Genomic DNA, 22934 nt, shown 5'->3' with positions numbered 1-22934 from the left:
CACATATCAGCTGATGGAGCAGCTGATTGATGGAAGGGAGTCAGCTGATCGATCACATGATTCCTTTCTATACTATTGGTGAATCTCATTCAGAGTGCCCTATTTAAACTGCTCTGGCCTGCCTACTGTTGCTGCTTCTTCTGCAAGCTGCTTTGCAACCCACCTCCACCCCAGCTCCTCCTTTTAATTCTGTGTCTGACTTATCAGTGTCATTTCTGTTTGTCACTGATGCTGCTCTGTTCTGTTCCTGGGGGGTCTTTGCTGCTGCTCTCCCTGACTTAGGCTTTCCATGTAGGCGCATGGAAGGGCAGGGAGGTTTGCTCTCTCTGCCTTAAGGCTCTCCTCATTTGCACGAGGAAGGGCAGAGAGGTGTGCTCTCTCTGCCTTAGGCTTTCCACATAGGTGTGTGGAAGAGGTTTTCTGCGTAGGCCAGGAAAGGTAGAGAGGCCCCAGAACAGAGCCATACTGCCAAATATAATACTGCAAATGGAAAATTGGAATGGAAAATGGAAGTTTTCTTTGACTATAGTGGTCCTAACTGAACTTTCCTTTGTTACACTGCCTGCAAAAAACTTCTTTTTTTCACCTTGCCTTTCGGGGCTTTCATGCCCAGACAGTCAAGGTGACAGTCTTTATTTGTGTAGGAGATACGTTTTGCATAGTCAGTTGGACATAGGAGATAATATCTCATACATCTGTGATAAACTTTTTTTCTTTTCATTTTGCCCTTTAGAGCTTCTGTACCTCTGTATCAAAGTCCCTCCTATGCATTTTTTTTTTTTTTTTCCACCTTTGCCGTTCAGGGCTTCCAAAGTCTGCATAGGAGACAATACAGAGGAAATAATATCTCGTATTTAGGAGCTAAATTTAGGTTTTGGCCAATGTCGCCCACAAATTTTTATTTTTTATTTTTTTCACTTTACGTTCTGTGCTTCCATACTTCAGTTTTAAAGCTATAGTGCGTAACTTCTGTCGCCTCCCAGCGGATAATGCGTTATTACAACTAATAAGCTGGTGGCACTTCCATGTACACAGAGTGACACTCGCCACACACCGTGTACACAGAGTAACACTCGCCAGTTGCCACACACCATGTACACAGAGTAACACTCGCCAGTCGCCACACACCGTGTACACAGAGTAACACTCGCTTCACACCGTGTACACAATGCTACACAACGTGGCGAACCCCAGGCTGCTAACATTACATTACGTTCATAGCACCATTTCCAAGAAAATAATAAAGTACTAGGTCCAGTACATGTAACAGCAACACATACTACTCATAATATAATTATAAACCAAGTCACTTACTTATCCAACAGCAGCAAGGCAACATCCGTGTCTGCCCTCAGCCCAATTTCTTCCTTCAGGGCTCTCCACTGAGGAAAAGTGACGCCAATACAAATCCTTGTTTGCCTTCTCCGTCGGTCACTTTCCTTCTTTGCTAATAGACCTTCAGCCGAACGTCCAGGCTTTTTCTTTGTGGTAGGATCCACTTCTGAACCGTGTCTCGGCCGCTTCTCCGCCATGTTGCTTTCTCTTTCTACCTGTACTCTACCTCTTGCTATGACACTCTCCGCTCTTCCTCCCCCTCCCTTCTTGTTGTGAGGAAGCATTTCCTGTGCGCCAGCGTGGGAATGTCGCCAGTCGACGCGCAAACTAAAAATGATATATATTGAAAAATACTGCGAGATGTTAGAGGAGCCGATCGGCTTAATCAGCATTGTGTCATCTCCTCTAGTAGTGGCTTGGGTGAAACGGACATTTACGGACCTGTAGAAGTTACGCACTATAGCTTTAAGGCCTGTGTCCACATAGTGTGTTTCTTAAGCAGAAAAGCAGTGCCAGGGTGCTGCGGATATGATGCACTGCATGTGGGTTTTGTTTCTGTGACATTGACATTAATGTTAGCTAGGTAGCTGATGCAATGCTACCTTAACAGAGGGTTGGCTACACAGTCAAAAACAAGCTTACATCGGTATGGTGATAAAAGCACAACACTCACCAGCAATACTCAGTGTCCACTGGCGGATGTGCCCCCTGATTTGGGCTTTTTCATTTCTGCTGAGACAGTAGCCTACAGCAGCTAAAAGAGTGGTAGTGACACACCAGCACCTTTCTTAAAAGTTCAGAGACCTCTCTCCTCATTGGGAACAATTGAAAAAAAAAAAAAATGCCAGTGCTAAAACACTATGTGGACACGGAGCCTTAAAGCCCCTCAAACATGTTTTTATTCTTAATCCTACAGTACCAGATTTTGTTTTTGCCCACTTGGCTGCAGCAGAAATAACATAATATGAACTGAATGAAATATTGTTATGTCTAATCCTTTAGCAAACACTTGCTAATTTATACATCCAACAGTTACAGAGCAACATAATCATTCAGTTTGAGTCGTGTTACTGGTCATGTGAAAAATATAAGTCCAATACTGACACTTCATTTTTGATCTTCACCAGCTCCTTAGAGAAATATCAGGCTCTTCAGCTGCTAAATGCTCCACTGTGTTCACCAACAACAAATGACTGAATAAAATGTGTTTAGTTTATTGACAGTTCTCAATGTCACCATGACAAAATAGTATATTGACAGGGCAGAAAACAGAAAAAGGGTTGAGAGCAATCTTCACTTCATCCTCTTTCTTTTTTTTTTTTATATGTGTAATATGTTGTAAGTGCAGTGTTGGACCAGGACAAAGAGTGTGTTGAAGGTGAATACTGTGTGTTGAAGGCCGGAGAAAGGTTGAAAAAAAGGCGGAGACAGTTGGATGAGAAAGACAGATTGTGTGTTCCTGTGGTGTTTACCCTCATGACTCCACAGTTTGACCGGTCCAATCTCCTAAAAGCCTCAGATAAAGTTAATTAACGGATGACGTCCAGTTGTGTGCACATGCGCACACGCTGGCGGGCAGAGACGAGAAGACCTTCACCCAGCTGCTAAATGAGAAATTGATCTCTGACTTTTTAAAACGATTGCTTCGTCAAAATGATGTGTGTGTGTCGTGGCCTCTTTCTCTCAAACCTTTATGTGATTAATGTGTTTAGAGTTTTTTGAGTGCATGTGAAGTCATTACGATTTTCAATAAATCTTAGACAGTATCATGAGGATTTGCACCGATTTTCTGCTCAAGCCCACTCCTTTTAAAGGTGTCTGAGTCATTGCACCTTGTGGTCAACCAGTTCAAACCCTTAGTTACTGTTCCCGAGATAAAATCCTCGGGTAACCTTTAGGTTGTGCTGTGTGGGGGGAATCTTTGAGATGATTGGATGACCTTTTGTTTCACATTACCCTCCACCCCTCCTAAGCCATACGTATGCCCTATAGAGCAGGACGGCAGAGGATTCTGTCCAAAACTTCAGCTTGTAGGAGTGCATTGCAGTTATTATTCTGACAAATGTTCCAATAATACAATGAAAACCCCTGGGCAAGCGCTGAAATGGCTAATCTATCACACTGATGACTGAGGAGGAGTTGAATTCAGATGCATTATTCCAGTTAGTGATGAATAAAACAACAGCAACTGGTGCTGATATGTGCCCTCCTCTCCCCCCTTCCCGCCTCTTTTTTCTCTTTCAGCGGGATGTTTTTCGATGGCAATCACACCTACATGATTGAACCCGGAGGACAGGGCGGCAGCAATGTGAGTACTCTACACAAAAATGTATGTACTTTGTACCTCTCAGAGGGGGGTATTAATTTTCCCTTCCTCTACCTTTTCACGTCTTCCTACCTCTCAGCCATGTTGAATTTTCTGCGGTTAGATATTGTTACATAATTTTTTCATACAAATTATAGTTGTCCTTGAATGTCCCGGTAGCCTTTGCCACATGACAGCGTGGTCCACGGCTCGCATCCGGCTAAGAGCCTGTGTTGCATGTTATGCTCCCCTCTCTCTTTTCAGCCCAGTCTCCACAAGAAAATATTGGCATTGTATGTTTCTGCAAACCAAGGACACGTTACATTTGTCTGTTTCATATGCATCACACTGACGTTTCTAAGGTGATGAAATATGTGAGCTGAAGGGACGCCTGCAAAGCTGCAGACCACTGTTCGAGACTACCAAACAACAAAACCGGTTGCATTTTATCCAGTCATCACTGCTTTTCTAGCAGCTTTTTAGCCACCATGCGTGGGTGATTTTTAGCGACTTATCACCGTGTTTGCTTTGGGGATAGTGCCACTTAAAACGGCTGTGTTTTTTACCGAGACATTGATGGGTTCCTCCGTGTATAGTGCCACTAAAACAGTTGTTTTTTTACCAAGACATTTCTGCGTTACCTGCTGGGATAGTGCCACAAAACGAGGTTGTTTTACCGAGACCTTTGCATTTCCTGCTGGGATAGTGCTAAGAAAAGCAATTGTTTTTTACCAAGACATTGCTGGGTTCCTCCTGGTATAGTGCCACTAAAATGGTTGTTTTTTTTACCAAGACATTGCTTTATTTTTTACATGGACATCGTTGTATTTTCTGTCGAGATTGTACCACAAAAAACAGTTGTTTTACAGAGCTGCATTTCCTGCTGGGATTGTGCCACGAACAAAGGTTGTTTTTATACAGAGACATCACTGCATTTCCAGCCAGGACACCGCACCAACAGCAGTCGTTTTTACAGAAACATTGCTGTGTTTACTGCCTGGATGGTGCCAAGAAAAGCGGTAGTATTTTACTGAGACATCGCTGTCTTTCCCAGCCTTGATAGTACCACAAGAAACGGTTGTTGTTGTTTTTTTACAGAGAAATCGGTGCATTTCCCCCTGGGATTGTGCTAAGAAAAGAGGTTGTTTTTTTACTAAGACATCGCTGTGTTTCCTGCCTGGATAGTGCTACAAAAATGTGGGTATTTTAAAATACCCACCTTTTTAAAACCTGACCTTTTCCTTTCCATAACCAAGTGGTTTTTGTGCCTAAACCTCACCACATACTAACCATTGCACTGCTGACATACCACATAATAATGCACAAATGTAATGTATCTGTGGTTTGCAGAAACATAAATGGCCAACATTTTTTCTGGTAATTGGGTTGCTCTTTTCTCTTGTTTCCTGTCTACATCTATTCTGTACTATCTAATCAAGGTGGAAATGACAAAAAAAGAAAATATCCTTCAGTTGTTCATGTTTAAACTGGTTTTACAAGAGGTTTGTACAATTTTGCATCTATACAACGACTCTCCTATTGTGTGTTTGTTTTCCTTCCAAACACAAACTCCTGGAAATATATTCAAATCATGATTTAAAATTAGCTGAGCTACTCAACCATCTGTACCTCCTGGGGCACACGTAGCTCAGGCTGGAAATCGCTGCGCCTCACGACTGTGTGTGCGGCACATGATAAGTGAGAATAATTTTCCTGGTATTACAGGATTCATTCAGGGGTCAGTTACTGTCCTGAGAGGAGGTTAAGACAAAACCAGAATCAGTTACAGATCACACACCAGTTGTCGGCCACTTTTCCTAATGAACCGTGAGTGCGGGCCGCGGGTCTCAGGGCAGAGAGATTTGCTGGGTTACAAAGCCTACAGCCAATTAGATAATAACAATTACAGGCATTATGGTCAGAACGAAAGGACAGATGTGAGATTGTCTAAAGACGCCTTGAGCACGGGAGTGGAAGAACACGCCGCTGATACTATGTGTGCGTCTCCTCTCTGCTCTAATTAAAACGTCCAGAAGAAATGTGTGTCTGGTGTTAATCAGTGAGGGACGAAAGGAGACGAGATAGGAGAGGTCAGGGATTTGTGTCTGTGTTTGTGTCCATGCGTGTGTGTGTGTGTATGTGTGTGTGTTCACTTATGGGTGTTGGTGGTGGTGGCATGGCACAAAGAGCTACTTAAGATTCATTCCCATATGACAGTTTTAGTGCTAACAGTGTTGAAAGAGTGGATAGAAGAGGGAATAAAAAGGATGGATGGAGGCACAAAGTAAATGTTGGGCTAAAAAGAGAAACGCTAACTAAGAAAAAAGGGATGAAGAAGAGGCAGGTACACAGAGGAAGGTGGAGGTGAGCACAAAACACAGTAAATTAATTGCATTTAGATCGCTTATTGTATCTTCTGCAGAAACACTGTAAAACGAGGAACTACTGGGTTTGTGATGGCAGTTGCTTTGTCACAGTCACACATTCATGAAAAGAATTGCAAGTAAATGAAGCATTAGAATATTCTGTATATGAATAACTGTTAAAATAAGACAACAGCAGCGCCTCAGCACACTAGGTTTATTTCTCACAGGTCACAGCTCTCTCCTCCCTTTCACTTCTTCTTTTACTCCCTGCCTCTTCTTTGTCTCCTCTCTGTCTCTGTCATTCCTCTCCTGCATTTTCTGGACAGACTGAATTATTCAAGCGATGAGAGAGGGGGAGAGAGAGAGAGAGACATCTTAACTCAGAACGTTGCTGCAGCACTTGTCTTCAGAGATACAGTATCTTGGGTGCCTTTTTTGGTCATTCACACAGCAGGCACAGTGATGTAAAAATGCACATAAAAATTGGAGGAGATTCTCCACTAGTTTAGTTTTTATATTCGTGTCATGTCAAACAATTGGCCGTAACACTGTTTCATATTAAAGGTCCAGACAGTGTGTCGGATGTAGGGGGGGGATTTAGTGGTGGTTTTTACCAGGAGCCGTATTATCCACAGAGTTCTGTTCCTCTCCAAAACAAACCGATCCGGTGGGGGCCAAGGTAACAAAAGCACGACAGTTCTTATTTTGAAGTGATTATACACTTAAGAAAACATGCTTATTATATTATATTGCCAGTATATCCCCCTAAATCCTACACACTGGACCTTTAAATATAAAAAAATTGTAGCAAGACATAGCACATATACAAATTCAAGGAAAGACATAATTTCAGGTGAATTCAAATAAGAACTTTTAATGCTACCAACCTAAATTTTAACCTGATAAATTGTTCATTTTCGAATAACTGGCCAACCTAAATGTTTCGTGTGTGAATCACATATCAGTGTTTGTGCACTCTACAAAATGATTTGTGGGGTTTGTGGGTAACGCCTAAAATAAAGACTTTTTAGCATAAAAAATATGTAAAAACATTTTTGAGTAGGATGAAATTAAAAAAATAAATCAAATTAGACCATCTTAAATAAAGTAATTTGACCCATGAATATCACCACAACCTGCGGATACATTTTAAGTTGGTTCAAGTTACTTAAGTTTTTCGAGGTCAAAGCAAATCACATTGGTTGTTCGGATATAATTGAGTTTGTGGTATTATATATGACTCATAGGATTCATTCGGTAAGGCCAGAGTTGAAACTACTTAAAAAGACACATGCAAATTGTTACCTTAATTTTTAAATGTTGAACCAGTGGGTTATTTTGTAGAGTGTATGTCGTCGTTGTACATCATGTTTAAAAATATCTGTTTTGTGTTTTTGTCTCACTTAAAAATAAATTGGGTTAAAAAAAAGACAGAAAAAAAATTTCATTGAACTGAAAAATTCCATAATGGCAGTAGTGGAAACTATTGAAACTATATTTAATCACCTATTTTACTTGAGTAAAGTGTTGAGGTACCTGTGCTTTATTTTCATTGTATGCTACTTTGTTCTTCACCCTTTACAACATTTATCTGACAGCTTTAGTTACTGTGCAGTTGCAGATTTTATATATAAAGTAGGGGTGCTGCTGTACTAAGGATAACCATGGTATTTAAAAGTAAAATATTGATATAGTGTAAATAATATACATATAATAAAGTGTAAATAATCCAGCGCCTCTTAAATCATTTCCGTTTCTTTCCGTTCTTGCTTTGCTTTTCTGCACTCGTATTTTTGGTGAAATTAATTTGTAAATATCTGATATTGTGCCTGCCCTAATACAAAACATGTAATCCTATCCAGTATGATACCTTAACAAACATTGAATATAATTCAGTGTAGTTAAACTTCATCTATCCTGATCAGTTACAATGATAAAATGCTACTAACACATAAAAGCATCACTAATAAGAATCCAATTATGAAGTAGACAGTTGCATAACACACATGGGCTATTATCATATTAGTACTTTTACTTCTGGTACATTTTTGGTACATTTTGCTGGTAACACCGTACAGTTTTTGAATGTAGGACTTCAACTTGTGATGTCAGAGGTGAACAAATGAAGAGTGAAACGAGGTTGTCTTTGGTGTTATTTAATAAAGTGACAGAGCAGAGAGTTAGAACAGAGTCAATCTTGTTTCAGCTCAAAGGTCAGAGCTGTAGGTCTGACAAAAAGATTCAGTCACAAAATATATTCAAACCTTGGTAGAGCAATAAAAGGAGACCTCCAGTTAACTGATAACTTCTATGAGAGCAGGAGCAAAGCAAGTCTCTCATACACAGATGAAATGTGTTCAAGGACACAGTTCAGTTCAGGTCAGGTTAAAACTTACACATCAGAAGGAAGCAGAATACTCTTTAAACAGCAGGAGAAAAAAATTTTGTTCCTACACTTGTAAATTAGTATTTTCACATTGTGATACAACTTTTATTCAAGTAAATGCTGCACACCTGCCCACTGGACACATTTGCTCTTCCAGTGTGACATACCCACAGACTGTAAAAATAATGGACATACCCACCATAACATCACCCATTGGTTGGTAGACTGCTGTTTTGAAGCCTTGAGTTCGACATTTCAGCCGTGACCATCTTGGTTTTTGCAACCAGAAGTGACCATATTTGGACACAATGGGTGGATCTGACTCATAGGGTCTTTTCACACCTGCCTTGTTTGGTTCGGTTCAATCAAACTCATGTTCATTTGCCTCTTAAGTGCGGCTCCTTTGGGCAGGTGTGAACACAGCAATCGCACTTTGGTGTGCATTAAAACAACCAGACCGAGACCTTCTTGAAGAGGTGGTCTCAGTCCAGTTACAAAGGAACTCTGGTGCAGTTTGTTTGTGGTGAGAACTTGTTCTGACCTTGATCCGAACCAACTGCAGTCACATGACACATTGTTTGGGTTAAACATGAGCATGTTACAGTCCTGGAGGATTATTAATGTGCACCTCCTCCTGTACTGCCTTAATATGCACATTCAGCACATCCAATGCATCAAAACATTGTTTTCTAGTTGGAGCCGCGCCTCGTTTTCAAACTGTATGGTTTGACTAAAATGAAGGATGCAAGCAATATAGTCCACGATGAGCAGTTTCACCATTTAGATGCAAAACACCAGATCTGATCTGGCCTCATAGAGTCATGCTTCTTAGATACTGCAAATTATAATTGTCTGTTTTTTGGCAAATATTTGACACATAGCTCCATTACCAGTGCTGGTTTTGGCATTTAAGGTGGGGGAATCCTGTCTGCATGACAATGCGGGGGCCAGCGCTGCCCCCAAGCTGAGCAATGGCTGTCAGTTTGTCAGCACTGAGCTCTGGACGTCTACTCCCTGTGGGCGATGGTCCTCACTGACTGTCCCTCCCCCTCTGCATCTCTGGGCTCCTCTCGGTGTATCTCTTTCTCTATTTCACCCTCAGTCTACGAATCTCTTTGTCTCTTTGACAGTCTGCTTGGTCTGCAAGTCGTCCTCTCATAATTGTCACACAGATGTTTACTGCAAAGTCCTAAGTGCTTCTCGTGTGTCCTCTGTATCAACACACACAGTATCACACAAAAATAGTGAGCTTTTGAGATGTCTTTTAAAAGGTTGTGTGCTCAGTCGTGTTCTTGTTCTAACCTGAAACAGCCTCATATCACTCTTTATCAGTTAGTAACTATATTGAATGCAGAGGCTTTGTGCCCCTTTATGCACCACTAATTCGGGCTGTTATGATCCAGTTAAAGGTGACAGAAAAAAGAAACATGGCAGGATGGGGGGTATGTTGAGATAGATGGAGAGTCGGCATGGCTCCTCTCAGCCATATGGTAAATCCATCTGCCCTTCTTCTGCCAAGGCAGAAAAAGTTATGCAGGACATTAGCTAAGTGTGTCCCGAACAAGCTGCTCATCACCTTATGCAGCTGAGCTGGTTTTAAAGTGCCTCATCGTGTTATGTAAATGGGGTTGTGAACAAGTGGGTTACACTTGTGAGCAATACAGTGCATCAAAATTAAAGTTCACAAGCCGAGGACGTGCTGTACCCGGGCGCTACGTGGCTGATAAATCTTGCACTTCTTGACTGTGTGAGCGTGAGTGTGCAGACAACTCGGGAGTGAGGATGTGTGATGCTGACTTGCATATGCGGAAAGCACCATATGTTTAGCCCTCTTGTTTTTTTGGACACCTCTCCAGCCCCACCTGCACCTCAGAGCCCCTACAGCTACTTCCCAACAGCTCTGTCTGTTCGCTCTCAGTGAGGACTGAGACAAAGCACAGTGCTGTGTTCAGTCGATGGTGCAGTGACCATGAGTTCAGTGTCACAGCACATTTTACTTAAAGACTTTAACAAAACAAGGACAAAGCAGTATTTTGATTATCTATTAATTGTTTATATCATTTATCAGGCTATGAGAGTAACAGCTTTTTCCCCAAATTTATACCTCATATTAATTCTAAGCAGGATTTGTGCATGTAGTGTGTTCACTTTGGAAAGACGATAATATTAAGTATACTTACATCTGATAGTTTGCATTATACATATGGCTGCTTTTTTTCTGGGGAAAGAAATAACTAATCACTCTTAATAAAGACACTTAGCTTTCTATTTGTGAAGTCTCACACATACTGTTTAGGATGAGTGTGCAGTATGGCTTAAAGTCTACGTCTCTAAGGCTGCACTAAGGCACAGCAGTGCTCGGTGCAAAATGCCAACATTAGCATGCTAATATGCTCACAATAGTGACATTGCTAAGATGCTGATGTTAAGATGGTATAATCACCACCAGGATGTTGCTATGTCGCGTTTACAACGATTAGCCTGATGCAGATTAGACCAATGCCTCGTGAATTCTGCGTGACCATGCAATTTTGTGCAGTCACCACAACTTTTCTGCAAATTTGACCAATCATCACAGTTTGCCATGAGTTTGCCAATCATAGCAGTGCCCCGCGGAACATCACCAAACTGTTTTGCCCAGTGTACAGCCTTGTTTTGAAACACAAACAACATTGATTGACAAATTCTTTTCTACTCCAGAAAAACACCTAAAAACATGGCAACATGCATTGCAATTTTTTTTCTATTTTTTTATTTTTTAGAAAAGCTGCTGTGAAATCAGAGAGAACTTGGGTTGGCAAACTCAATGTCATCCTTTAAAACACTCCTCAAAACACACTTTTACTTCCATACCACCAGTAAATCTGTTGTGTGTCTAGTTTCTATCCGTCTTTTATAAATCTCATTATTTTATTATTTATTATACTTTTTTTTATTTGGTCTTAGCCTATATTCAAAATGCTTTATTGCTGTTTTTATCTTTGTTAAAGAAGCTAAGTCTATTACTAGCTACTGAGGTATTTGACCAGGGTTGACGTGCCTGTTGCTGGACACGCTACACTAGCTTCGTTATCCAAATGCTAAATCAAGGTCCATGAAGCTTCTTGCGTTGCATCACTGTAACATTTATTCCACGTGTGCATGGCAAAGTCCATCTGTTACATCCACATTTATTGTTCAATACAAAACACACAAACAAAACTGTAGCGTTCCGCGCCATTGCGGTCAAAAACCATTTGCCCTTCTAGGCCAGACACCTGATGACCATAGTGAGGTCACATCTTAAATACCTGAACTCACCAGGTGACAGTACAGTGCCCCCCAATGTCCACACAGAGAATTACACAGTTAAACGCAAAACTTCCCAATAACATATTTGGCTCCTATAATCTTGATGGTGTTTACTACTTTATTTGTCCCATAAAGCCCTTAGTAACTGTGTTTTGAGAAGTGCTATGAAAATAATGTTTATTATTATTATTATTTATTTTATTTTATTATTTTATTTATTTTTTTTATTTATTTTTTTTTTAAATCCCCCCTAAAAGCCTGCAAAATCCTTGACGGCCTGTGTACCATGTTCACCATGTTCACCATCTTAGTTTAGCATTCTGTCATGCTAACATTGCTAATCAGCACTAAACAGAAAATACAGCTGAGGCTGACGGGCAGGTCATTAGTTTTGTATGTGTACTGGGTTACGTGATATCTTGACTTGATGTATATTAAGGGATCACAAACATTATTAGCATCCATCCTCTGGGCACCACAAAATTTAATTTAAATGTTGAGATGTCTGAGTCTGATTCCAGCTTCTAAAATGTGAAAATGTTTCTGTGTTTTAAATCATTTTAAGGCAAGGCAAGTTTATTTGTGTAGCACATTTCTCTACATAGAACATCAAAAACATTGAGACAAAGTGCAAAACAAACACATTACAAAAGGAGATTTAAATACAATTAATTACAGTCATTAAAGAACATTAGGATGGAAAATAAAAACAAACTAAAACAGAATAAGACAGGTATAAAATACAAGGATAAAAGTTACAGTGCGGTGTGAGAAATTAATAATTATTTGACTTAATAAAAGGCAGTAGTATATAGAAAAACCTTCAGCCTTAATCTAAAAGAACTGAGAGTTGCAGCAGACCTGCAGTTTTCTGGTAGCTTGTTCCAGATGGTGAATAAAAACTGAATAGTGCCTCTCCACTTTTAGTTTCATCCCAGTCGCCAGATGAAAATGTTGGCATTGTACATAAACCACAGATTTTATACATATCATATTAAAACTTTTAGTGTATGAGCTGACTTTGTCATCAGTGAGGTGGAGGGATGGATGGCGAGACACCTGCCAAGCTTCCGACCACTGTTCCAGATCAATAAGCAGTAAAACCAAATGTTTTTTTTACCAAGCCATTGTTGTTTGAAAGCCATTGTGCATTTCCAGCGGCTTTTTAGCCACCCACATAGTTGTTTTTTTGTTGTGTTTCCTGCCGGGATACTGCCACTAAAAGCAGTTGTATATTTTTACAGCCAATCACTTCATTTCCTGAGGGGATTGTGCCATCAAACCAGTGATTTGAAGCCAAAATATAACCATAATTGAGTGTTTTTTGTACTTAAACCTAAACATATTAACCACAGTGCATAATAATGTACAAATGTAACGTATCTGTATGATGGTAGCATTTATTCTGGTGATCGGCTTTTTAGTTTTGACTCTGCTGACACAAAGCAGACCTGTCCTAGATAAACTGAGAGGTCTGAATGGTTCATAATCAGAAATATTACACATGTATTTTGGCCTTAAACCATTTAGTGCTTTATAGGCCGACAGTAGATTTAATATCTCTTGATTTTAGGCTGTTAGCATCTCTGTTTTTGTGTATAATATTCCCAAACCTGGGAGGATAACTGAGGAGGAGGGGGTGGGGGAGTTCAAGGGTGAAGGACAGGGTGGGTTGATGGGGGTGGTGGCAGGTTGTAGGGTTTGGGTGGTGGGGGGTTTTCGCATTAGGTGCCAAGAGAAGGATTTTCTATATGAGCTCAAGCTGGGAGTGAAGCTCAGTGTGAGTTGGAGCTGATAGGATTTAAAAAAAAAAAAAAGGGGGTCTCCCTGTGGCCTGGAGCCAACTTCATGTTACTAAACCTGGACCAGTTCATTCACACGTGCAGACAGAGCGAAAATGAAAAGCGTGTTACCCCTCCCTGCTTTATATTCATGAGCCAGTAGTCTGTGTCTGAGGTGCCGTCTCCCCTGACAACCCAGGCTCCGCCCCCGTGTCTTTGTAGCACGACATATGAAAGCCATCTGTGTTTGGACCCTTAATCTCCAACACTACACACTCCCTGCCGAGTCTATACACTGCGTTTTTATTTCTGAACTGAGATGGAAGTGATGAACAAAGGAGACGCTGGTCAAGAAAATGTTTTATTACAGCAGTTAATTCAGTGGTAGCTGCTCCGTATATGTGCTACAAGCAATACAAAATCAGCGACACACATTTTAATTATGGTCTTAATAATCATCAGCAGCTAAACTCTCAGACAACATGAAAGTGTCGCATCAAAGAAGGAGTTGCTTCCAATTATAACTGCTGCAGTTTAGGCTGGTGGCTGTTAATTCAGACACTCGGTCCATGAGGACTACATCAAAGATAAGACAAAACACTGGTGCTCACTGTTCTCTGTTCTTAATTAGCTCTGCTTTCTCTGCGGAGCCTGTGATGTGATAACTTAAATATTTACCCAAAGAGCCGATCATAGTTCAGGGCTAATGTGAATGAGTTTATTTTCTCAGAGCTGCTTTTAAAGTGCTGTGTTTTGTTGATGGTGCAGTGACCATGAGTTTAGTTGTTCTGCATATTTCAGCCATAAAGGGCAAAATAAAATCCTGCTCCAAAGCCAAACAAAGGCGAAGCAATGTTGTTGCTAAATTGCTCTATTAGAGTGCAGAAATTCCAGACTCTTGACTTTATCGCTGAATCATTATGACTGATTGGAATTTATCTTAGTGAGATAAACAAAGACAGAGAGAGACAAAAATTGTAAACCAACTCACTCATACAGCACATTATACATTAAACAACTCACCAACATCACAACTTCAGTATCTGACCAAATGTCTCCCCCTCTGTTTGTCAGTTATGATGCTGTGTAATGGCCAGAAAAGTGTTTTATGCAGAACATTGTGATGTCACATTGTGATGACCTTTGACCTTTTGGGAAAAATATGGCATCTCTTAATGGTTTTATCCTAAAAGACTTTTGGTGAAATTTTGACATAATTAGCATGCATGAATTCTTGAGTTTTAGCCAAGAAAATGCTTTGAAAGGTCACAGTGACCTTGACCTTTGACCAACAAATTCTAATCAGTTCATCCTTGAGTCCAAGTGGATGTTTGTGCCAAATGTGAAGAAGTTCCCTCAAGGTGTTCTTGAGATATCGTGTTCATGAGAATGAGACAGAAATGGCCACAGTGACCTTGGCATTTGACCTCTAAAATCTAATTAGTTCATTGCTGGGTGCAAGTGGATGTTTGTGCCAAATTTGAGGAAATTCCCTGAAGGGTTTCTTGAGAACTCACTTTTACAAGAATAAAACAGATGCAAGGTCACAGTGACCCTGACCTTTGACCACTAAAATCTAATAAGTTCATCGTTGAGTCCAACTGGACAGTCATGCCAAATTTGAAAAAAATCCCTCAAGGCATTCTTGAGATATCACGTTCACAAGAAAGGGACATACAGACGGACGGACAATTCGAAAACATGATGTCTCCGGCCACGGCTGTCGCAGGCACAGAGGCATAAAAACAGATAAGTTAAATCCCTACCCACAATATAATCATAAAAGCATGAAAAATAAAATCCAACATCTAAGAGCACCACAGATAAAACACTAGCACCTGAAGGGAAATTAGCAGCAATATTAAAAGATCCTAGGTGTCATTTACTCTGGGGATGCTGGGGACATGTCCCCACCACATTTTGAAATGGCCAATTTTGTCCCGATCACTTTTTAAGAACATCATTTGTTAAAAAAAAAAGTTCTGAAAAAAACAAACAAAAAAAACACCAGGAAATGTTGACAAAGGCTTTGTACCAAACTGAACTGTACCGTACTGCTTGGTGGAAACGGGGCTTACATTATGTCACCTGCCACCTTATTTTGTGTTTTACTTTACATAAATAAAGACATTTCCACCATTAATTGGTGCATAAAAATTCACCAGAGTGCAGGAAATGTAGCTTTTCACCCTTAAAGGTTAAACGTTTGCCTGAGCTGTCCTCTTATTGAATTTCATTGGTGTTGATGATCTTTGGTGGGTGATCCTGACAGCTACTGCTAAAGTCCACTTCTAATTCCCTGGATTTGGAAACATTTAACTCCAAGTTGTTCATGTTACACCAGCAACCTGGGATAAACCTCACTCCTGTACACACTTTCATTGTTGTTATTGGAAATTAAACCTAATGATGTCGTGTCAACAGCGAATTTGAGCATGTAATTGTAACCAATTACATTTTACAAGTCGTCTACCAATTACACTATGCAGTTCCAGTTTATCCAACATAGTGTTTGGGACTTTCTCTGTTTCATATCATTGTAAATTTAATATGTTTGAATTTTGGATGGCTGATGGGACAAACAAACTCAGCAATGGGCTCTGGGCAATGTTGTTATTTTGCAATTTTAATATATGTATGAACCTCAGACCACCTGGAGAGCAGTATTTATAAGTAGATATCCTGAAGTTGAATTGTGAGGGACATTTTCTGGCATTACAGAGTAAACAATCAATTGATTTATCCAACAATTGAAACATGTTGTACGATATTACACAACCATATGAATCTTGTTTTAACTTTGACTGTTTGTCGTCTCAGGGCGTAATCCATGATGCAGATGTAAAACAAAGCCGTGGCATCACTGGTGCAAACTAGCATGTGAAAAACTTTGGTATCCCACAGCGCATCAAGTCATTGTGAAGGAATTACAAAAGGAAGTACATTTGACAGTGATACATTTCTGGGAAACCAGAAACACTCACACCATTGATCTTCTCAAACAATTTATCAAACTGTAAATGTGGAGACGACCAGCTGAAACCCATCAGGAGCAGATGTGAGCCGACTCTGTGTTCCACTTTGTAATTTCTGTTCTTTGTCTTTTGCCGGATAAATGAGAACGAACAAATTATTCGCATGGATTCTCTCAGTATAAACAAGACTGATTGTTATTGTTACCGCAGCACATAAACACGCACACGCATACAGTGTGATTTATGTTTTATTAAAAACAAAAAACAGATGACAGTGTAGAAAAACATTTGACCTCAACATTGTAGAACGACATGATGAAGACTCAAAGAAATGTTGATCAGTGCTCATTAAACAAAGCATACAAAAGGCAGGATTTAAACTGTACGTTAAAGTTGGCTTAATCACAGTTACTACCACCACTGAACAGCGTCACACTTCAGCTAAGTTGGCAAAACAATCAGCGGACATGTTGAGTGCAGATGGACAGCACTCTTATTCCTGTTAGTGTTCTAACATTACAGCTCATACTTAATATTTAATTCCACATCTGTACGTTAAATTCAACAGCTAACAAAGTTCTTAGCGCCACTGTCATGACAATAACACTTCAAAAAAGTACATGACAGTAAAGGATTAAGTAATATGTTAAGAAATACTCGAGGCTATGACAAAGTCAGTGAACAAAGGCAAAGTAAACTGGCACAGTATTCACATAATTAGTGCATTAAAAACTTCAAGATGCTCTTCACAGGGCAATGCGACGTTATTAACGATTCATCTTGCACAAAAATATTAACAGGTGAGTCAGTTAGTTTGTGTCCATTCAGAAGCACAGAAGATAAAGTTGAATGCAGTCAGTTTTAAGTTCAGTAGTGACGACATAAGACTTTCATAGTGTAGGCTTTACAAAGGCAAAAGTGACAAGTGATTTGCAGGGTTCCTACAGCTTAAGGCCTTTTAAGACTTTTTTATGCTAGCCAGAATTAAATCTAAGACCAATGGTACAATAACCAAAACTGAAGTAAAAAAAAAAAAGATCCAACATCAATTACTTAGAGTAAGGGGCAATTTTGCTTAAGTATTATTGTAACATGAAACATGGCTCTTTTGTCTTGTGGCAGAGACGAGGGGAGAACTGGGAACTGGGAAATACCTGGTGTTTGTCAGCAGGTTTTCTTGGTGATTTTGAGTTTCTCACTCAGCAGGTGGGATTTCACTGCTGAGTGAGAAAAACTTTTTGCATAAAATACACAGAGCCTCATGTACAATGCCTTGCTCCAGTTTCAGCTATGCTTCAAAATCTTGGTTAAATAGCTAATTATTGCTGAATTTGCACGTCCCCATGTCGTCCAGGGAACGGTGACAGCTAGCTAGCAGACAGTGGAGCCTCTGCTCTGAGCATCCCGACAATGCTGTTGTTAATGCGAAAGATATTGGCAATTATTTTGAGATTTTACAAAGTAACATCACAAAAAACCCAAATAATAAATTCCTTCTATGTCTGAGCTTTTTTAAGACTTCTGAAAGATTGATTTAAGACATTTTAAAACCAATTAAGGCCTTATGTTAAGATAAATTAATTAAATGCATTTTTAAGACTTACTAAGGATCTGCAGGAACCCTGCATTTGAATATGAATATAACCTGTCCAACATAAACAAATGTAACAGAAAAAGAAAGAAGAATTTAGCTGACTCTTGCTTTTGGCAGCCATCATCAGGGCTTCTTTAATCTTAAGTCAAGAATTTATATTTAGTCACATGACAATGCTAGGAACTATTTGCTTGTAGCTCGTAAGTTGGTCCACTGGACACTTGAGCACATCAGGAGCTATTGTTGGGTGGCTGTGGCTCACTTTTCAGATCAGCAGTTTGATCCCTGGCTCCTCCTATCCGTATGTCGAAGTATCCTTGAGCAAGATACTGAACCCTGAATTGCTCCCAATGGCTGTTCCATCGGTGTGCGAGTGTGTTAAAAACTGAGTAGCAGGTGGCACCTTCTATGGTAGCTTCAGCCACTAGTGTATGAATGTGTTTGTGAATATGACTCGTAGTGTCACATAAGACTAGTTGGAAGACTAGAAAGGCCCTATACAAGTGCAAGTCCATTTACCATTTGTTTAGTGGTCCTTCTCTGTTGGTAAAACAGTAATAAAAGGTTAGTTAGTTGTGGTGTCTTTCAGTGTTTTTGGCTGAAAATTATTTATTTTCTTCCCTTTCTACAATACTGAGCTAAATACAGTGTTGTTTGCACCAGTGATTTAGTGATTTTCATTTTTAAGAAAACCTCATCCTTCATACAGTAACCCCAGGGTTCTTTTGATTGGGATTCACTTTCAATTATCAGCAATTTACAGACCTGAACTGACTGACTAAATCACTCTTGGGGCTGTAAATAGCTCTTAATGTTATTCATTTTTATCTATCATATTATATTAGTTTAATCAGTGGTGAACTTTAAGGAGGTTCAATGTGCTGCTTACTGTCACTGTGTCAGCACGGGAATGTCGATCTCTATGGCAGACATCCGTGAGCGGGAGGAGTAGCGGTGGCCTGTGTAGCTGGATGCGTAGCCCTGAGATGGAGCGTAGCTCTGCGACGGTGCGTAACTCTGAGAGGGTGCGTAGCTGTAGGCCTGAGCTCCTCCCACCTCTGAACCATACCCATCAGGAGCGGAAACCTGAGACATGTACACCTGTGGGGCTGCAGGGGCAACCACACTTTGCGCGTAGCCTTGGGAGGTCATATAATGCTGGGGGTCGATCACTGTGGGTGGAAAGGTCTGTGGTGGGAAGGGCTGAGGACCGTAAACTGGGGAAGGAGGATATCCGTTGGCAGTGAGAGGCTGGGCAGACAGAGAGGTAGTCATGGAGGGCAGCGGCAACCAGAAGGGCGAAGGCAACTTTTTACACATGCAGTACCACATGAACATCAGCAGGGCGGCCAGCATCAGTCCTCCAGAGCAGCCTATAGCTACATACACAGCAAAACCATCTGAGAAGATTTTGTCGTATTTGATGTTCATTTCCTTGGTGCGGAACAGGAACCACACTGAGGGTGCGATGGCGATAGCTCCACCCAGGAACAGGAACATCCCGGCCACCAGGTGACAGCCTGCATTGTTGACCAAAAATCTGATAGTTTTAATGTCCGGTTCGGGCTTGTCTGAGCAGCAGCAGGTCTTACACATTCCTGCCATGCACAGCAGCAAGGCGATAGAGCCGAACAGCAGGCCTGTAGGCAGACAGAACTGCAGGAGCCGCAGATCCAGCTGGTCTACTTTTGAGTACCACTGAAAACACGAGAAGAAATGATTACTGTGAGGACAATTTAGGACAGAAAGAAAAAAAAAACAAAGCAGAGGAGAGCATTTTGCAAAGTAATACCTCTGAATCATAGTAGTAACATCCTGAATAGCCATCCTGTTTCACACATTTAGCCCACAGCCCGTCATACACGCTGATATTCTTGGCATTACGATTGAAGGTGATGAGTCTTGTTATACGCCACTGTGGGATTAACGTTGCCACAGCGATCCCTCCCACAGACACAAAGGCAATGATGAAGGCAAATGCGTTGGTGGCATGGATGTCCCGGCACGACATGGTGGTGCTGGCAGGAACTGAGGCCAAGAAGAAAGTTCCTGTTTGAAATCAGAAGTCAGACAGAGAGAAGTGGCTGGTCAATGCAGTGGAGAGCCCTGGGGTCATAACGTGACTACAGTAAATAGTTTTCCTGTACACAGAACTCCTAATCACATAAAAAAAGCATGGTTATACAAGCATCTCCAAATGTCCCCATTACTACTGAAGTAAGCTAACTGTGCCACAGTCTGACCTAACTATGGGCAACCCCCCTGTATTCCTATTCACCACAGTGTAGTTGACCCAGTATCTACCGTCCTCGAGAAACAATGCTCTCGTTTCATTTGCAAACAAAGTGGGAACGACTTGGGTGCTGGGGTTGCAGGGCAGGATTGTCTATACTGCAGTGCATTACATAGACTGTACAGCTAAACAAAGAGCAATTGAATTAGATGCTTGAGGTTTCTTTATGTGACAGCATGCACTGACTGGCTGTGTGAAAACTTCATCTTTAGAAACTTCTATGTGCCTTTATATCATCACATCTAGATATGTGCATTTTGTTGTACTTGGACTAAAGCCCAACAACTATCTATCAGCTTTGCACAAACTCAAAGAGACAAGATCATAGCAGCTATAGCTTCCCTTGACTTGTTAGTTCACTAGAGTTGATTTAAGATGTACTGATTATGTTTTAAGCACTTCATGGGCTGGCTACTTGCTCTTTTAATGAATTGCTGGTCCCATTCAAACTATAGTGAAGGCCCAGGCTGTTTATAAAATACACCCTGGTGTAAAACTAAAGGTGAGCAGGCTTTTGCAAGTAAGACTTTTCCAATCTGGAGCTCCCTGTCTGACGATCTGAGTCTGTAACATCTTTTAACTCAGTGGTTCACAACTGGTCCTGCCACAGCGTCCAGATTTCTCCTCAGTCACTGGTTCGAGGTCCACACAGTTAGATATAAACAGCGTCTTACTTGCATTTGGTTAGTTTGATGTCTCTGTCAGGTAGCTGTCCATTAGTCACTAACTCTACAGCAACAAACAGCACTTCAAACCAAAAACTCTGTGTCAGAAATGAACTGTACTTCAAATTTCAGTATGTTTTTTACAAACTTGACACGTTCTTGAGCCTCTTGCGGTCCATACATAATGGACCCACGACCCACTTTTGGACCACGACCACTAATTGGGAACCACAGTGTTAAATGATTATCACAGTAATTTAAAAAGCCTCTTTTTGATGCTTGCCCCAACTTGTATGTGTCCAGTTTTCACGTCTTATCTTTTTCATTGGTTTATTTCACTTCTCACTCACATTATTATTCAATTCTGTTTTATTTTTTTTGTTATTCTAAGTTGTCTAATGTTATTTAATTGCAGTCCCAGGATGTTTTCATCTTAATTCACACACGTAATATACCTTGTTACTTATTACCTTTTTTAAATGCAGTCATAATGGTGAGAATAAGTGACTAAACTACATTAGTAGAGTTCAATCATGACTGCATACTGTCTGATGACACACTGACTGAGACCATGACAGTATAATTATACAAACACCTGATATTGCAGTGTACTGAAAAACAATCTTGCTGTTGACTTCACACCTTAACCGAGTAATAACAGCTATTTCAGAAGCTGTTATTACATTCAGCAGCTTGCTAGATGACGCCTGTCTGAGTAGTTTCACCAGTTAGCTTAGCCAACTTGGAGTTACATTAGGCTAGCTCTTTTAGCTAACTGGAAACACATATAACCTTATTAACAGCTGCGTGTGTCGATACTTGTCTTGTTCGCTAAAATCTACCGTCAACATGTGAAATAATGAAAGCGAAATGTGTACGAGTGGGCTGACTAATTAGTATTTAACGCTAACGTTGGTTCGTTAAATTAGCCAACTAGCTAGCTAGCAGCTAACAAGTTAGCATTACAACAACCTGTTGCGTCCAGACTTCCTCGCTGTGAAGCTCAAACACGTCAACTACATTAAAAACAGACCATAATACCTTGTATTTACAGCAGACTGATCGTGTTTAGATCGAAGGCGGTGTCATTTCAGCTCTCCTTTACACACTTGATCCACACCACAGCAGAGCCGTTTGACTGGAGTACAGTAAACAGGATGTGGCCTCACAATGAAGTGGGATGGTCTGCCCTCAGTGTTGTCTCACAGGTGCTTAACGTATGCCTGCAGGCTGTGCATTAAAATCACAGGGTTGTTAAAATTAGATCAAATTAGGGACTGTTTGTTACTTGCAGGGGGGAAGGAGGTGGTGCAAAAATGGAGGCATGTCAAATCATTTTTAAGCACTGGAGAGGGACTTTTTTTTAAATTTTGGCTTCAGGGATGGGCATACAAATTTAAATGACTCTATTTTGTATTTATTTTAACGTCAATTAAAAAAAAAGAAAAAGAAAAAGAAAAATATAAAAGAAGTTATGGTCATGATTACAATGAAAGTGTTAGACAAGCCAGACTTCTGGTGTCAGTTCTACTGAAGTCACACTTTAGCCCATGATATCTTTTTTTGTGTCAACCTTTACTGAAAAATCTTTCCACCGGATTAAAAAACATACAGTACGTGATGCTTACTGACTTTTTTTTAAAAATCTGTTTATGCACATTCTTGTTATTGGTCTCCAAACAGATGATGGCTCTGTCCAGCAGCTGCATCTCAGCCTTGAGTTAAAGTGTGATTTGCAGTGTCTGCCCCATTGCCTCAAACTAGAACTGACACCAAAGTCTGGCTCCTTGAACGCTGTCACTGTCGTCATGACTGGTCCAAGCGTGCTTTAAAAAGAAACTTGAAAAGCATGGTTTGGAAGGCGTGTTTTCTTTAAAAACTGCCAAAATTACGCCTTTCATCATGGCCAAAAACTGTAAAAACAGAACATTTTGATAGATTTT

At 40.5% G+C, this 22934-nt stretch overlaps 2 protein-coding genes across 3 annotated transcripts in view; one reads left to right on the top strand and one right to left on the bottom strand.

Annotated features, from left to right (window-relative positions):
• The window catches only part of adam22 (ADAM metallopeptidase domain 22), a 108260-nt gene that overhangs the window by 46066 nt on the left and 39260 nt on the right, over positions 1 to 22934 (top strand). For both annotated transcript variants that reach the window (XM_050047770.1, XM_050047771.1), the window contains exon 6: positions 3580 to 3643. In XM_050047770.1, the coding sequence (XP_049903727.1) occupies positions 3580 to 3643 (64 nt within the window). The remainder of the gene's footprint in view (positions 1 to 3579; positions 3644 to 22934) is intronic.
• Positions 16675 to 22296, bottom strand: cldn12 (claudin 12). Its single transcript, XM_050047777.1, has 3 exons — positions 22033 to 22296; positions 19826 to 20082; positions 16675 to 19731 (listed from the first exon to the last, which is right to left on the bottom strand). Exons 2-3 carry the CDS (start codon positions 20042 to 20044, stop codon positions 18925 to 18927), a joined length of 1026 nt encoding a protein of 341 aa, XP_049903734.1. The 5' UTR covers positions 20045 to 20082; positions 22033 to 22296; the 3' UTR covers positions 16675 to 18924.

This window comes from Epinephelus moara, chromosome 6, assembly GCF_006386435.1.
Source record: "Epinephelus moara isolate mb chromosome 6, YSFRI_EMoa_1.0, whole genome shotgun sequence".
Lineage (NCBI taxonomy): Eukaryota > Metazoa > Chordata > Actinopteri > Perciformes > Serranidae > Epinephelus > Epinephelus moara.
Note: the sequence above shows the minus strand (reverse complement) of the source record. Positions and strands in the feature narration are given on the sequence as shown.